The sequence below is a fragment of the Talpa occidentalis genome, unplaced genomic scaffold (assembly GCF_014898055.3).
Source record: "Talpa occidentalis isolate TD23 unplaced genomic scaffold, MPIMG_talOcc4v2.1 talOcc4.9, whole genome shotgun sequence".
In the NCBI taxonomy this organism is placed as follows: Eukaryota; Metazoa; Chordata; class Mammalia; order Eulipotyphla; family Talpidae; genus Talpa; species Talpa occidentalis.
The window spans coordinates 72022636-72035470 of NW_023605305.1; the positions used below are offsets into that span (position 1 = coordinate 72022636).

The 12835-nt window shown below is 41.9% G+C and overlaps 2 protein-coding genes across 9 annotated transcripts in view; one reads left to right on the plus strand and one right to left on the minus strand.

The window, feature by feature from the left end:
- Positions 1-4002, plus strand: part of RUFY1 (RUN and FYVE domain containing 1) — a 67142-nt gene extending 63140 nt beyond the window's left edge. For all 3 annotated transcript variants that reach the window (XM_037500092.2, XM_037500091.2, XM_037500090.2), the window contains exon 18: positions 550-4002. In XM_037500092.2, the coding sequence (XP_037355989.1) occupies positions 550-693 (144 nt within the window). In that variant the 3' untranslated portion in view covers positions 694-4002. The remainder of the gene's footprint in view (positions 1-549) is intronic.
- HNRNPH1 (heterogeneous nuclear ribonucleoprotein H1) lies at positions 3456-12757 on the minus strand. Of its 6 annotated transcripts, none has more exons than XM_037500098.2 (14): positions 12692-12756; positions 12078-12211; positions 10602-10757; positions 10250-10393; positions 8607-8745; positions 7489-7667; positions 7335-7406; positions 7145-7278; positions 6872-7007; positions 6468-6527; positions 6315-6374; positions 5561-5653; positions 5070-5119; positions 4442-4481 (listed from the first exon to the last, which is right to left on the minus strand). In XM_037500098.2, the coding sequence occupies exons 2-13, from the start codon at positions 12172-12174 to the stop codon at positions 5070-5072; spliced, it is 1320 nt and encodes a 439-aa protein (XP_037355995.1). In that variant the 5' UTR covers positions 12175-12211; positions 12692-12756; the 3' UTR covers positions 4442-4481. The 6 variants fall into 6 exon arrangements, with proteins under 6 accessions (XP_037355991.1, XP_037355993.1, XP_037355990.1 ...); XM_037500097.2 differs by having other exon boundaries at positions 6285-6374; XM_037500094.2 differs by lacking the exon at positions 5070-5119 and having other exon boundaries at positions 3456-4481; positions 12692-12757.
- Positions 12758-12835: the final 78 nt, after the last annotated feature.

The following is a 12835-nucleotide window of genomic DNA, read 5'->3' on the forward strand; positions in this document are numbered from 1 at the left end:
AGTTCGTGCCTTGCAATAGGGTTGAAGGGCAAAACTGCTGTCCTGGGGCCATCTTTAAGATCCACCACTGAACACAAGGCCTGCTGGAGGCTGGAGACAGATTGCCCCCCACCAGAATAACGAGGTTCACCATCTAGCCTGACGAAGGCAGGAGTAGTAGCATAGAGCCAAGAGCAGGGCCCATATAGGCCCTTAGTGGCTGGCATTGGCCATATACCTCTAGACTTCCTGCTCGGAAGAGGCCAGCTATAGAAATCTTGTGTCACCATCATGAAACACCGCAACCACTAGGAATGAAACAGGCTGTTTCCAAGGACTGTCAAGTCCAGGAAACAACTTTCAAATCGGGGGAAAAAAACATACTCATACATCCGTATGTCCCTCTGCAAGCAATCCCACAGATTTTTCCAGGGACCAAATGTAGAAAGAGATTTAGAAGAACCCCTTCCAAATACATCAGTAACTGCCTCCAGGGGAGAGATCATTCGGGGTTGGTATGGCAGCCTGGAGTGTAGCAGACTCTACAACCACGTCCTTTCTGTCCCCTAGCACCACTGCCGCAACTGCGGCCACATCTTCTGCAACACCTGCTCCAGCAATGAGCTGGCCCTCCCTTCCTACCCCAAGCCGGTGCGTGTGTGTGACAGCTGCCACACCCTGCTGCTGCAGCGCTGCTCCTCCACGGGCTCCTAGGTGGGCATCCACAGGACCTTATGCCACCGCGTGCTGTTCTGTCTCGGGGGCTGGGGGTGGTAGCCCTGGGCCAGTGCCAAACTGTGGGTCTCAGGGGGGTAGGGGCTTGTAAAACCTGGCCAGGGCTGCAGCCACTTCAAGGGCATTAGGATTGGAAGCTGCGTGTCCTTTCTAAATTGTATAGAATTCCTTTGAATTCAACCTTTCTTCGTTCCGTCACTGGCTTTGGTTAGGATATAACTTCATGATTTTGCTACTGTCCTCATTTTTCACTTTTCAGATTAACATTTTGTAGCAGTTGTACTAGTGCAGTAATGGGTTCCTTTCTCTCCTCAGTCAAGAAATCTGCCATTTCACCCTTGTGAATCCATCATTGTTGCCATGCAATAAAATCATTTATTTTTCATCCGAGTGCCAGAAAAAAGTAAAGGAGCCTGTGTCCACTTCACAGGAGCTGTCTCTGGAGGACTCAGCAACCCCATCAGTAAGGGCCCTGTGTTGAGGCCTGCTGGGTTGCACGGCACAGGTTATGCAAGCTGCCCGTCAAATTCATGAAAGGGCACAGTGGAAATGACCTGAAACCGATCACTAAAGCTCAAAAGCTGTTTCCTTACAATACGGATAAGGAACTTCAAACCCAGTGCTATTTCGTGTGTTGCTATAGCAACTGAACTGCTTCAGCGTAGTCCTCCAGAGCCCCACCTGAGTACACTGTACCCCGTACTCCTGGACTGGAGTCAATATCTGAAATGTTCAGGGTCAAGAACCTTAAGCATAATGTCCAGATGAATACCAAGATCTGCTGGGTCTCAGCCTCCTCCACCCTCAGCTGGACTCTCACCTTGTCACGCTCCACCTCCCACCAGTCATCTAGCCTAGTCTTAGCATCCTACTCCCACCTTGAGATCCTGGCGCACTTCCTTCTTGGGCTTCCCCAGCAGTAAGTCTTCCCCCACAGCGTGGGTCAAGACTACACACCTGTTTCTCCTTGAAATCTAGTTTGTGGGTGGGAAACAGATTTGGCAAGATTCGATAACACAAATCTATGCAACCAGGTTTCTAAGCTGACCAGCTTCTCTGCCATATTCCTCCACAGGACTCCTTTCCCTGCCCTCACTTACCCTGAGCAGATTTTATTGTTATCCAGGACCCAGCTTTCTCCCCAGTCTACATACCACTGCACTACCCCCCAAACTAGTCTTAGACAGCTGTACCTTTTCAGTGCACCCAATTTGGACTCCAACTTGCTGGGGAGTCTTGGGCAAGTCACTTCACAGCCTCAGCTCTCATCTGCACATACAAAAAAAGGCAGTGGGATAATACCTCCCTATTTCAAGACGCTTCCGACAGCAAGTGTTTCCACCAGGGTGCCACTTCTTCCCTGCTCTTTCCTCTAACATACCCACTTTTCTCCTTGAACTGCACCTCCCCACCCCCAGGCAGTTAAGTTTTCAGTGAGCATTCGTAATGGGTGCTCGTGCAAGTAACCAATCCTAAACACGAAGAGATGACTTTTCTACTTACACCTTCACATGCCCCTGGAACCTTAGTACCCTCAGGCTCTCGCCTGGTAATCCGCCCTGACCTGGGCAATGAGGAACAAGTTCTAAGGCAAAAGCTTTCTGAAGATTAAATGCACAGGGTTTACCGGGGGCAAGATTTGGGTATATGGGGTCACGTTAAATGAAGACCTAAACTCCCAAATGCCAGTCCATGGAGCCAAAAGCTTCCAAAGAACCAGAATGTGGAATATCTAATGACAAAACCAATAGGTTCTGGATTAGTTTACTCCCAAATTTCTAGTTCTAGCCCCTCCTTTTCCCCAAACAGGCCACATTTTCAAGAAAGATGTTCCTTATTCAAGGGGAAAAACAGCTTAAGGACTTCAGAAGAAGCCTCCATGAGTCTTACCACCAGCATGCAACCCTGCCTCCTCTCCCTGCCAATTCTCTCTAAACTTGCAACACTTCTATACCCCCATCCTATTGCAGGCCTTTCCTTCCAAGCAGTCAAACTGCTAGACTAGCCTGCCTGCACCCAGTCCTTGACTAGACAGGGGAGACCTACAGGGCCCTTCAAGCTGTTTACATCATACTTAGAACATGATTATGATTCTAAGGAATTTGCCTCAGTCCTAAACCTAGGCCTCATGCAGGAACAAGAAATCGCACTGTCCAAGTAGTAAACACCTACACACACCTGGTTTCAAACAGCACACAAACCATCCACTCCGCGGGCTTCTAATCTCAAGCTAACTTGAGACCAGAGAGATAAAGTGGCAGTTCCCAAACCGAAGTACCTACACAGAAAGGGTTTCTGGAATTACATCTTTTAAAAACTGTTCAAAGATTAACTCAGCACATACATACTAAAATTGGAACGATACAAAGATTAGCATGGCCTCTGCATGATGACACAAATCCGTGGTGTTCCATATTGACAGATTTCATGACATGTCACTTCAGTTCCAGTCTACCAATCATCTTTGCTCTCAGGAACTATATAGGGAATTTCTTCAAAAGTAGGACTTGGTCTTCCGGCAGGGAGGCAGGAAAAAGAAAAAAAAAAAAAAAAAACCCAAAAACCTCCAAGTCCTCTAAGCAAGCTCCCAAAAGACACATTATTAAGCAAAATTCAAAAGATGCCCCGCATACTAGGAAGGGCAGCTTCTAAGCAGTCCTGACCGCCCTCTGGGACTCGTAGCCATGCCCAAGGGACATGCAGACATGCATTTTAGGGCACGTGCACCTCTCCCTCTGGTGCAAGTTTAACAAGTCAAAGGCCGGTCAAATAGGTCCTCTGCAGCCAGGCCCAGCATTAACAGGCCTTCCAAAAGGGCCCCACAACAGTTTACCTTCAGTTGCACTGTAGGGAAGAGAAGTCTGAAGACATCTACACAAGAGCCTCAACTGCCGAGCCTCTCTGCCACAGCCAGAGACGTGGGCCATGGGCCAACTGTCACCTACGCCCCAGGCAGGAACAGAGCACCAAGAAACAGTCCACATGACACTGAAGCACAGACAAGACAAAGTGCAGTTTTTAAAAGGAAGATTTATTTGACAAGTTTCACTTAGCGCAATACACCTAAAAATGAAATCACGATACAAGATTTAAATCAAGGCCTCAGAATTTCATACAAACACCAAGACCAAAATCCTAAAGTATTGGTATTGCGTCTCAAAATTTCCCCCATTAACTTAAAAAAAAAAAGCTTAAACTTACGTGCCTTAAGAGGTTATTAAATGAAACTAGAATTAACAAACATGCCAAATGTTTCACTTTTAATTGTAGACACAGCTCCTATAGTGAGTTTTACAAAAAAAAAAAGCATGTCTTTCAACATGCATCCAAACAGTGTTCAATATAATATTGTATAAGAGCAACATTTAACATAATTCAACTGTTTTAACCTAAATACACTTACTGCTTAAGTACATCCTACAATATAACTAACTTGAGAAAAGCTGAAAATTGTTTAACAGTTATCTTTCATTCAACTTTGCTGTTACATCCTGGGTGACCGCTGTGTTCAAAAATACTGAACCTTAAGTCTTTAAAACAATCCTGATTTCCACTTAGAGTAAGCATAAATCACAAGTTTGTACTGCAGAACTGTTAAACTTTTTTTTCTTTAAAAAATGTTGACCAAGAGTCAGTGATCAGGATCAATTACATTCCCCATCCACCACTCATACTGGACATGCTAGACATCCCTCCCATTCCGTTCACTCCCATAGACGCTCGGCTTCCACTACTGTAGTAGCTGCTGTTCACTGCTCCTTGGCTGCCTGCAAAGACACCAATGTGCAAAGTTAGGAGAAGTTAGCAGCTTTATCAGGCAAATAAAATATTCCGCATTCCAAGAAAAGTTTAAAAAAGTATACGAGTACAAATGGCTGCTGTCCAAATGACGAGAAGCATGTTTGGGAAAGGGGCATCCCGACTCCAAACAAGTCTCAATTAACCCCTTTTCTCTGCAGTACCAACTTGCCAGACTCTTGTGCTACCATTTAAGTGGATGCTTCAGGATCAACATGGAAAATTAAGTTTAAAGGAAAACTAGTGTTTTTCAAAAATTGCAAAATTACTTCATGTTTTTTAAGCTAAACAAGGCATTTTAAAAAAATTTACCATAAAACATTCACAATGTGTCCATTGAATGGCATGATGAATAGGGAGCATAGGGGCAGTTCTCGTGCTTTTCCTATTCATGGTGGGCAGTGAGACCAAAGTTGGACTAAAGGAAACTCACTGTGCCCAAAATGGCAGCTTTCATGGAGTTAAGTGAGAGCCACTGCTATAAAAAATATTGTTATTACAACATATCAGTATGTGCTATTGGGAATTTAAATTATATTTTTTGAGAAAATATTTACCTATGCAATGTTTGATTGAAAATCACTGGAGTTTTCCTGTAAAACTTGGTCTGCAAAAGGATTTTGTAGGGTAAGACTATAATACCAAAATCACCATTCTTTAGACCAATTGAAAAAAAAAAAAAAACACACCAACCCTACGATAACTGACTTAATAAATACGGTCTGAACCCAACCACCATTCTATCTGAAACTACCTCCATCTAAAATTGATTTAATGCTAACTCAAAGACAAAAAAAGGTAACTATTATTTTAATAAATGGAGGCAGATATTTTCTGGCTCTACATTATTCCAAGTTGTAAGATTGACTATTATTTATAAACCACCCCCCTCCCAAGATTGCTTCTGAAAATTATGCTGAGAGCAATTAACATTAGGCTCAAAAGCATGTATTTAATGACCCAATTTCATCAAAAAGGAGCCTGCATATTCCCCACTAATGAAATCTGCCTAACTTATTCTAAGAATAATAATAAAAAAAAAACTTACCATATCCACTCATGCTGCTCTGGCCACCATAGCCGCCTCCATAACCTCCACTCAGCTGCTGGCTGGCTGGGCCACCGTAACTGGACTGGTTTGCTGTTAAGTTAAGACAACATTAGACCCTTACTCCATAAGTAATGTGGTACCTGGTGGTACCGGGCTTGTACTTCTAAGCCTATTAATTTCCAATCTTTATCTTATATACACTTACTATCTATAACCCTCTGCCTCCCCCACTTCTGCCTTCTACGACCAGACTATTCTCTCCACCATCTCAGCTAGTCCAACATAATCCAAATAGTCAACAGCATACACATCAGCAAGACTAAGTCCACATATTTCCATAAAGTACAGGTTTTTCTGACAACTTTATGAAACCACTTAACTGGGAATTAGTGAGGTTCCCCCACCCCATAATTTTATATATTAAGTTATGGCAATATACACAGGTTATCAATTATTACCCTAATTATCCCCTCTTTACTTGATCCTGTGATTTTTCACTAAATATTAACTTTAAGATTCATACATGAGACAATTCAACTAGTTTTTATACTCCCCCCAAAATTCTTAAAGCTATGTAGAATTCTATTTAAGCAGTTAAGATTTAAACAAGATACAAACTCAAAACTTCTGTACCTAAATTATACTAAACACCTTAAATATAAGTAACTTATTTGACTTATATACATATGTTTTGGTTTTTAAAAAAACTAACGATATTTACACAAGCCCATGCCTCCCATCATTTGGCTACCATAAGCACCACCGCTTGCTCCTGCTGTAGAATTCAAGAAGAGTTCTACATATCTGTGTTCTGAAATGAGAGAAAAGGCATACAAGGTTAGCTTAAAAAAAAAGACACTAAAGTGATATTTACACAAACCCATGCCTCCTAGCATTTGGCTACCGTAAGCACCACCGCTTGCTCCTGCTGTAGAATTCAAGAAGAGTTCTACATATCTGTGTTCTGAAATGAGAAAAAAAAGGTTGGGAAATGTTTGTTGGTGAAAGGAAACAAAGTTCTTAAACAAGTAGATCTGTGAATTTCAAATACTCTTGGGTAAAAAATAAAATTCTACTTCTAATGATTTACTTGTTTTCCAAACATTCATTTAGACTGCATTCCTTTCATCAGCTGATTTAAGATATACCTCTAGTCTAAGTGTCAAAAACCCCTTTCAAACTTACACCCCAAACTTAACACATGCCAAAATAACCTCTCAGAGAACAAATTTCTACCATCCCCCCCGCCCCCATTAAACTTCTAATCACTCAACCACCTGGAAGAGTCTCAAGAGAGCAATCACTTACGCATATTTGCTTTGTCTTTTGACATAGCTGCCACAGCATCTTCATGAGTTGCAAACTCGACATCTGCTTCACCAGTTACTCTGCCATCAGGACCAATTTCAATATGTACTCTCACAGGGTTGAGCGGTGAAAAAAACTAAAATACAAGGCATTTCATAGAATGTCAATCAACTTTCTAGTGTTACCAAAATAAAAATTCCAAACATTCTGTTTTTACTTAGTTTTGACTGCTACAGTAAAGCAGTCAACTTGTGAACTTCATGTTGCACTTACATTATAAATGTCGTTCTCAGTGGCTCTGTAAGGCAATCCTCGCATGTGTACACAGTGTCCTGTTGTGCTCTGGAAAGTAGAGCCACCATCTCCGTATCTATGGTCAGACATTCCTGAAAAACAGTAATTGAGGTCTAGATGGACAAGAGTGTAAGTATACTTCATCTGAGAAATTATATTCTTACCTTACCTCTTCCAAATCTATCTGACCCAAATCCATAGCCATCGTTATAGCCATTATAATCATCATAGCCTCCATAACCTGAAAGACAGACAGTACAGTCAATCAAATGAAAACACAAAGAACAGGTTTTTTTCTGTGATCCCTGAAAATCTTCACATACCTCCACCATAAGCACCACGTCTCATCCTTTCAAAGCCAGCTCCTCTGCCAATGCTGTTATATCCTCTGCCAGCCCCAGGTCTGTCATAGGGACCTGGCCGCTGCATGGCCATAAGCTTTCGTGGTGGATCATAGTGAGTTCTAACTTCAGCTCGACTGCTCTTAAAGATTTCAATATACCTAAAGCATTGTTCAGGAGGAAAGGGAGTAGGGAGGGGAGAAAAAACATTAGTTCATTTCATACAGGTATTTAGATACACAAGAAAACAAAATGGTCATAGCCATGAAACTGACATATTTAAAAGCCAGATTTCTTATATTTGCATAGGCAATGACCAGAAATTCACTCAATTTTTAAGATTCAAAACTTTATAGGACAAAAACTCACTCCTCTGAGGCAGAGTGCCCAACCTTAGGGGTAGAGGAGTACTGTTGTAAATACATGTTTTAGGAGGGAAAAGAATTCCACTCAACTTTCAACATTTTGTCTTAAAATCCACTGGCAGCATGTATAGCAAGTGAGCTAAAAAGCCAGCCTCCACCAACAGTCTAGCCCACACTACACATTTCCTTTCGCCAATACCCCAGCCTATGCTTTTAGTAGAAATCAGCATAGGTAAGCGCATGCTTCAATGAAAAATAGTCACAAGCAAAGAGAATAAAACCTTTTGTGACAATTTCTTGAAAGCTATGCTTATTAATACATATGCAGAATATTTATACAGCAAGAAAAGTTTGTTGCATTTCAACTTTAAAAACAAGATCAGAAAGTATCACATTTTCTTATGGTAATATTAATTTACTAGGTGGGTGTTATGACAGCTAAAGCCAGGTTTGCATTAACTTTCTTTTAAAGCCATAGTCTCTCAACTCCATTGATTGAGGTTAATTTGAAGCTTACAAAATTGTAGGAGACCAAATTAACTGGGGACAATTTCGAGATCTAAAATATATTTTGAATGTAATATGGGACTGAGAAGGAAAAAAAGCTTTAAAACTGGCAAAGCAACAATTAGTTGGGACTGGAAAATAAGACAAATTCCCTTTAAGCAGAGAGAATATGGATTTAATTTTTTACCATAAGAAAAGTGACAAATCCAACCAACCATCCATCCCCACCTGTGCCCTATTCTTTCCTTGTGTTTCTTTAGAGCCTTTTCAGCTATTTCCTGTGAAGCAAACTGCACGAAGGCCTCCCCCGTACTCCTCCCCTGGAAGTCCACCGGCAATGTTATCCCATTTGGCACGATTTCCAACCCTTCAACCCAAGGACAAATAACCCCAGTAGGGGGGCAATATTAACATCACAAGCCCAGAAATGATTCTTCTTAAAGCTTTAAATAAACCAGAACTTTAACTTTAGGTGAATGGTATGCTTTCAACAAGTACTCTTTAAATATGCATTGCAGAAATATGAAGTTCCATTATTACAAAATATAACTCAATTCTTAACACACCCAATGGCACAGTATATAAGGAAAAACCGGAACACAGGATGCATTAAGAATTTAACAATTATTAACACTTATCTATGCAAATTAATGTTGAGAATTACACAAAAATACTTAAAAAGTTTCAAGCATTAAACACAACAGTTTTACTAAAATCAAAACACCTTTTACCTCATATTTCAAAGTTTTAAGTTAGTGGAACTTCAAGTTAAAATTAAATTTACACATTTAAACATTTTATAAACAAATTGAAACATTGCTTAAGTGCTATAATTGACAAACATACAATCTAAACTTTCAACAAACTGTTCTACACAGCACAAAAATCATGCACTCTTATGCTCTAACAGTAGTTTGATTCACTTCTGGAAATTCCGTCTATGAAAAATCCTTTCCGTGGATACATTCCCAAGCTTACAAAAAGGGCTTAAAGCACTTTCCTAGAAGATATGAAATTATGTTCATATTTAACGTTGACAGATAGCATTCAATTCTCACCAATTTAGATAAAAACAATCAAAACAAGACTTGATTTCAATAATTCTGACAAAATATTAGGACTTGATACATATCTTACTAGTTAAGATTTTAATACATACTACACTAAACCATGAAAGGATTTCTTGTTTGTTCTTAATTCCAGGTTATCACATCACAAAATATTAATAGTATATAAAATACATTATCTAACATTATGCTAAAAACATGCAACTTTACCAATCAGCTCTTCAGCATAAAAACATTCAAATACTTTAGGCCCAAAACAATTTCAAAACACTTTCTGTATTTCAGATACTGAGACTATAAGCTATTCTAGCTGTATTAATACTGTCTTTAAGTATAGAATTCCCTCACTAAACCATTTTCTTGCATAGTTTTATGCATAGTAATAAAATAAGATCATTAGACATTTCTGATTCCATGACCTAATGTGTCTTACAACACAAGACACTTGCCATAAATTACAACCTAACTCATACTAATCTAAAGGGATCTTACCTTTAACTTGAAGTACTTTTCTGACAGCACTGTGAGGCAAGTAAGCAGTTAAACTGTGAGGACAATCCTCAAAGATCTAACTCTGAACTATAATACTAAATATAGGCAAAGTTAGCATTTTGGAAGTACTTAATTTCCACCTTTAAGATGGGCTTAAATTATTTGAAGGTCTCCAGGAAGAAGATAACGATTCATCTGTAAATACTCACAAAACTGTTTAAATATCTAAGCTACTCAAATTTTATGTCTATTAAATCATGTTGCCATAAGCTAACCAGAACTCACTGCTCACCAACAAACACGACTACATACCTGAAAAGAACTGAACAATTTCTTCCTTGCTACATCCAAAGGGGAGTCCTCTAAGCCGTACAAAGCCATCATTGGCCGTGTCAGGACTATTTGGACCAGTATGCTTCAACACCCAATCCATTTCAACGTTGTTTGACTTGAATACTGAAAGAGGTGCTTAGAATTAGTCAATTTTGGAAAATGAGAGACTCAAGTTCAGACATCCTGGGTCTTTAGATAATCTAGGAAGAGCTGCCATAAACGCCCTTTAGATGACCATTTCCATGCGGTCAAATACCTAAAATTCAGAAGGGGTAAGATCTCTATGTGTTTAATGCTTTATTTACTGTTACTAGGGCAACGTAAATCAAACCTTCAACATATCTGTGTCCCATAGTCTCTCTGTCTTTTTTCAGGGCCAATTTGACTTCATCTTCTGATTCAAGTTCAACAAAAGCCTCGCCACTCGGTCTGCCTTCTCTGGTGTAGATGAAACGAATACCTTGAGCCCCATTTTGAATTTTGCAGTCTGGAAAGAAAACAACCGTTTAATACAGAATTTAAAACTTAAAACCACCTCTGGGTGATATAGAAGAAATGTCTATTCCTGCCCCACTACAAAGTGGATCGTTTCCAAAGCCTAGAATTAAAACGACCTAAGTATTACACCAACTCTAGGGTGTCCCTTTCCAGTAACTAAGCAGTTATCCTCAAGAGCAAACACACTTAACTACCTAGAGAATGTATTTCCAATCTATCAAGAAAATCCATTATTCAAAGCAGTGTTAATTATGCCTCAGTCCATTCTACCCAAATGCCTCGTAAATTTCCTAACTTCGCAGCAAACTGCTTAATCTGGAACCTGTGATTTTACAGTTTTTGAACATACTTAATTTCAAAGTTATGACCTAGCATCAACATTACAATTTCTCCTTCAAATCTAAATTGCAGGACTATTACTCACCTGAAAGGGGATCAATATTACCAAGCTAAAATGTTCCAAGATGCACAGCTGAAGCCAAACTCAGTCTTGCCCACTGCAAGGTAGCTGAGTGTATTGGGGTCTTGTTTTACAGGTCGTTTTCTGTTACCAACACTCAATTCAGACAGTATGTCAATACCATATCAGTGTCCTTCCACAACCTGTACATTCCTCCTAAGTGTATCTTCCAGTCTAATCTTACACTAATGAGAACAAGGATATTTTGGCAGAAATTATTCAGGAAACCTACATACTGTACTGAAAAAGCTACATATGCAAAAAAAAAAAAAAAAAAAAAAAACTTCCCTGGGTTTCAGTGTCCTCAACTGTAAAGTGAGCCAGATCAAGAATTAGATGAGCAAGAACTCTTCAATTACCAAATCTTGATTAGGAAAATTGTCTGAAATTAAGAAGTGACATTTTAACCTTCACGAAGTAGAATGTCCCTTTTTCAAGGAAATATCAAAATTGGAAGAGTTGTTACTTTTAAATTTTCAAATATTGCTGTTAATTGCCCAACTACTCAGCAGTTTCTCATGATTGACGGGGAAAGTCCTAAATATCCCCATTTACCGTTTAAAAAAAGAGCCTATAAAAGGGTTAGCGCTAAAAGGTAGTTAAAAACAAAATTTCCGCCAGAGAGGCCGCACTTCCTCCCCAGAGTAGGCCAGGAGGGCGGGCGGAGCTTTAGCAATTTCCATTGCGTAACAGCGGCCAGCCGGCGCGAGCAGCCCTGCAAGAACGGCTGCCGCCCGCGCCCCACCAGGGGGCGCCCCAGCCCGCCCCGCCCCGGCGGCCTCCCGGCCCGCAAGCCCGCACGGCGGCCCCGGCCGCCAACTCCAGCTCCCGCCTCCGCTTCAAACTCACCAGAAAAAAAGCGCTGCACTTCGTCCGCCGAGCAAGACCAGGGCAAGCCCCGGACTTTCACCACGAATCCCTCTCCGCCTTCGGTGCCCAACATCATCGTCACTTAGTGGGTCCGGTCCTGGCGTCGAAAGAAACTGCAGGGCGGGAATGGGGGCGGACCTGAGAAACGCTCTCGTACACTGAGCGCCAACCGCGAGCCGCCCGCGGACCTGCGGCGTCGCAGTAAGAGCCGAGCCTGGGCGGACGCCCCAACCCCGGTCAACTCTCTAACACCCAACGCCCCATGTCCAGCGAATGAAGCCCCGGAGGCCGCTCAGGGCACTACCGACCGGCAGCCCAAGCCGAGGAGCACAGGGCCTAGCGCCAGCATGGAGGCAAGGAAATGGCGGCGGCGGCTTCCGCTCCGCCTCCTCCAACATCTCACACAATAGAGTCGGCGCGGCCTGCAGGCCTCGCGGCCCCGCCACGGCTCCGCCACCTCTCCTTGGCTCCCAGCGCCTGTCCCCGCCTTGCCAAGACCTCCCGAGACTCTTCGGAGGTTTGGGGACAAGCAATCCTCGAAAATGTGGCACCCTTGGGAGCCGCTGGGCGGAAAACACGGAACAAACACTCACCTGCACGCAAGATTTCAGCGTAGCTGAGAAGAAATGGCCAGCAGGCGCCTGCGCAACCTAAATAAGGCCCTGCGAACAAGCTCTGCGCACGCGCAGCCCGGCACCCGCACCGCCCTCTTGTGTCACAGAGAGCTGGGACGCATG

What these genes read in the sequence shown, in the direction of transcription:
- HNRNPH1 (XM_037500093.2), bottom strand. Translation starts at nt 12,174, where the DNA reads ATGATGTTGGGCACCGAAGGCGGAGAGGGATTCGTGGTGAAAGTCCGG. An exon ending in ACGTGGTGCTTATGGTGGAG is followed by an intron (nt 7,407 to 7,488) that starts GTATGTGAAGAT and finishes TCTGTCTTTCAG; the next exon opens with GTTATGGAGGCTATGATGAT. An exon ending in CTGAGAACGACATTTATAAT is followed by an intron (nt 7,008 to 7,144) that starts GTAAGTGCAACA and finishes CTTGTATTTTAG; the next exon opens with TTTTTTTCACCGCTCAACCC.